General features: G+C 55.4%; 1 protein-coding gene across 1 annotated transcript in view; it reads left to right on the top strand.

Moving 5' to 3' along the window:
* The window catches only part of LOC113204300 (ionotropic receptor 25a), a 9,749-nt gene that overhangs the window by 2,567 nt on the left and 3,224 nt on the right, over positions 1–3,958 (top strand). Inside the window, exons 3-9 of the mRNA XM_052271119.1 lie at positions 2,051–2,203; positions 2,312–2,471; positions 2,562–2,704; positions 2,803–3,029; positions 3,124–3,305; positions 3,386–3,566; positions 3,647–3,822. Coding sequence (XP_052127079.1) covers positions 2,051–2,203; positions 2,312–2,471; positions 2,562–2,704; positions 2,803–3,029; positions 3,124–3,305; positions 3,386–3,566; positions 3,647–3,822 — 1,222 coding nt within the window. The remainder of the gene's footprint in view (positions 1–2,050; positions 2,204–2,311; positions 2,472–2,561; positions 2,705–2,802; positions 3,030–3,123; positions 3,306–3,385; positions 3,567–3,646; positions 3,823–3,958) is intronic.

Below are 3,958 nucleotides of genomic sequence, written 5' to 3'. Positions count from 1 at the left end.
CATGATTGCGTTCAGGAAGTTTGCTTTTTTTGCGGAATTTTTTGCATTATAAAATTAAATGGTGCAAGCTTGTAGCCCTCCAAAAGAAATAGGATTGGCTCAGGCCGGCATCTTCTTTTTCCTACCCCCCCGCTTACCCCTACTAACGCCGTTAAGTGTTGTCCTCGCGCGTCCGCCTTTAAGACGCCGGCTGCGCCCTGTGCTCGGCACTGTGCTCGGCACTGTGCTCGGCACTGTCGGCCCAATCGATGCCCCCCTGGCCGTGCCCCTGCTGCTCGCACCGCACCATGAATGATTGCGAAGCGCGACACTATGTCGCTGGCGCCGGCCGGCCCGGGCGCCACACACAATACACGGGCAGGCGAGGGTCGATAAACAACTAAAAGCAAATCCCGCGATGCGATTCGACCTCGTTACCCGGCGCCTCTCTTCTTATCGTCGGCCCGCGCCCTTAAGCGCGCACCACGAAAAGACTTTTCCAAGCTGCGGCATTCAGCAAGCATTTTGATATTCCAGGCGCGAAATGCAAAGCTCGTCCAACCCCACCAGGCGCGGTTTTAAGTCTGGCTGACGGAGGGGGCGATTTGCTGTGGGTTGCCTACTTTCAGGGGTTTTGTAGGACAAATTGCCTACCTACCCCAGGGGGCGATCTGGGCCGACGGGGGGGGGCGATCGCCCCTTCGCCCCCCCCATAAAACCGCGCCTGAACCCCACACAGTACTTTCAATGGCTGAGGCTGAAACTTACAATGGCAAACTGTGACTCACTATTGACGCCTGTGCGCAGAACTAGTGGGCTTCCTTTACCCATCGTCTTATGACCGCGTGTCGTGTGAGTCAGGCGGAGTCAGGCAACCCGCATGCACGGCGAGTTGTGAGACTTCAGCGGCAGAGCCGAACTGCCGCGTAAACTGCAGTGTAGATAAAACGAGGGGGCCACCGCACTTCGATTTAAGATGTACACAGGATTACGTGATTATAGGGATTATACATGATTTTTGTTGAATTTCTGGGGCTAAAACTATTAAATTTTGATAAGTTATCATAACTTTTCAAAATTTGGTTAAGTATTATACGGATTACATAGGGATTTACACTTCCACCTGTACACAGGATTACAGGAGTGGTGTGGCCCCCTCAAGGTGAAAGGGTCTGTGGGCCACTCAGTAGTGGGGGAGGGGGGGGTACATTGATGCGAAGGAAGGGTGCGAACGCCCGGGACACGTGTGGCGCACGTGGCCCACTTCCGCCCCGGGCACGCGCTCGCCGCCTGCACAAAAGAAGCGACAGTTTGATGCGCATCTTGACGCGGCCTTTAAACGGCACTCAAATGAAGCGGTCGATGCGCGATGAAGATGCCCGGGCGAACGCAGTACAGGGGAGAATAATGGCGCAAAGGGCGCACTACATTCGGTGTACGGGCCACGGCCTCGGCCGTGACCTTCCGGCAATTTAAAAATCGGAAGAACCCAACGGAGCCAAGGACGGCGTCGAGCAGGGAGCGCACTCATTCCAACGTGTCCAATGTTCAACGCCGCGATGCGACGGGGTTTTCATTGATTGGTTGGACTATTCGGGGAGTTACTTATTCCGCTGGGGGACGGACCGTACCAAGCGAAGCGATCAGTGCGATCGATAAAGCAAGTGATGGGATTTACTCAGCACTCCCGAACCCTCTGAGTTGTTTCTCTCTGCGGGAAAAGTCTCTTTTCCTCTTATTGATTTTGTCATTTCGTTCCAAAACATATTTAAAGGTGTAGCCGTCGAACCATTCTGTTCCATTAAGTTTAATTGCTGATCAGGCTTGCTGTTTGAAAGGAGTGAGAAACGTTTCCCTTGCATAATCAAAACAAACATCGCCATATTTGAACCCTGATCACAGAACTCTTACCCACAGAAAGAAGGGCAAAGATACGAATCGGTTAGAGGAGTAGGGGCAGGGTGGGCCCGCCCGCCCGACTCTCTCGTGCGGCGGGTCTGCCTACCCGCCGTCTCGCAGGCGTTCCCCGCTGTCGACGCGTTCTGTACAACCACTCTGACTCTCTCGGCAGTGTTCGTGAACGACGAATCAAATTCGGTGGCGGAGAAAGCTTTGGACGTGGCCTTGAACTATGTCCGCCGCACGGCCAGCACCGGCATCCAGTTCGATTCCTTCCTTCGTGTCAGCTCCAACACTACGGACGCAAAGACGCTCCTCGAGGCCCGTGAGTGACTGCGCCTATTCTCCTATAACCCGGATGCTAAATACCGCTCCAAAACATCAACTCCTATTTTGTTTTGTTTTTTGTTTTTCTCTTTTACTTCGCATCTAGTGTGCGACAAGTACGACAACTCTTTGAAGACGGAGAAGGGCCCCGATTTAGTGTTGGACTTCACGCAGACCGGCGTATCCTCCGAGACAGTCAAGTCTTTCACGCATGCCCTCGCCTTGCCCACCGTCAGCGCCTCCTACGGCCAAGACGACGACCTGAGGTACGTGGTAGGAGGGAGGGAGGGAGGGAGGGAGGGAGGGAGCGAGGGAGGGAGCGAGGGATCGCTAATTCAACTCCCCGCTGCACGCAGGCAATGGCACTTCCTGTCCGACGACCAGCTCAAGTACCTGGTGCAGGTGTCACCGCCGGCCGACATGATCCCGGAGGTCATCCGGAGCATCGTCCTCTCCTGGAACATCAGCAACGCGGGAATCCTGTTCGACGACTCTTTCGGTACAGTCCGCTTTCTACCCTGACCTACACGGCTTACCCTCGCTTCCATTTCCGAATGACAGCCGACCCTGATCGCTGTGGCCTGCTACTGTTTGCAGTCATGGACCACAAGTACAAGTCGCTGCTACAGAACGTGCCCACGCGCCACTTGATCGCCGCCGTGGAGGAGCCGCGCAGTCTCAAGCGACAGCTCAACCGCCTGCGCGACCTGGACATCGTCAACTTCTTCGTTCTAGGCCGCCTCAACACGCTCAAGAATGTTCTGGATGCGGCAAACGCCAACAAGTTTTTTGGTCGGAAGTTCGCGTGGTTTGCCATTACACAGGTACTGATTATTGCGGCAGTGGCAACAAGTTTGCCAGTAGCATTAAACTGGTTTCTTTTCAGCGTTTAATTCATAAATATATCCCCGTTTGCAGGAAAAGGGACAGCTCAAATGCAGTGCCACCAACGCTACAATTCTCTTCCTAAAACCGGAACCGGACCCAACTGCCCGTGAACGCCTGGAAAAGCTTCGAACCGATTTCAGTCTGACAGTTGAGCCGGAAATTGCTTCTGCTTTTTACTTCGACCTGTCTCTGCGCGCCTTCATGGCAGTCAAGTAATTATTTACGTGCTGATCTCTCAACCTTAATCAGAGAAAAGCAGGCCTATTTTTTTCTTGGTGCCTTTTCTTTTCAGGCAAATGATGGACAAGAACCAGTGGCCCAGGCTGGAGTACACGAGCTGCGAGGAGTACGAGGAGGAGAACCCGGTGGTGCGGAAGGGATACGACCTGCGGCGCGCCCTGCGGGAGGTGCAAGAGCCCCCCTCGTACGCGTCCATCAACGTGGAGGACCGCAACGGGCACTCGTTCATGGAGGTGAGCGCTCGTCTTGGTGATCGCCCGCGGACTCGGCGCGGCAGGAAACAGCTCGGTGTGACCCCAACGCCCTGCCACAGGCCAGCATGCGGCTGGAGAAGGTGACGGTCATGAACGGGCAGAGCGTGTCCGCCGAGGTGGAGGGCTCCTGGAAGCTGGGGCTCGACTCGCCACTGATGATCAAGGACGTCGCCTCCATCTCCAACCTCACGGCAGCCAGCGTGTACCGGATCGTCACCGTCATTGTGAGGAAAGAGTGATACGGGTCTGCTGAGGGAACAAAGCGAGGGAGAAAGGGAGGGGAGGGGGGTGGAGCCCCAGGTACGACTTGACTCACCGGGGGAAGCGCCTTGCCGCGGGAGGACCTCGCTCTCAGCGCAGCATTCGCCGGG

This window comes from Frankliniella occidentalis, unplaced genomic scaffold (genome assembly GCF_000697945.3).
Source record: "Frankliniella occidentalis isolate FOCC.00 unplaced genomic scaffold, Focc_3.1 Scaffold150, whole genome shotgun sequence".
NCBI lineage: Eukaryota > Metazoa > Arthropoda > Insecta > Thysanoptera > Thripidae > Frankliniella > Frankliniella occidentalis.
The sequence above is the reverse complement of the archived record's forward strand: the minus strand, read 5'-3'. Positions and strand labels throughout refer to the sequence as shown.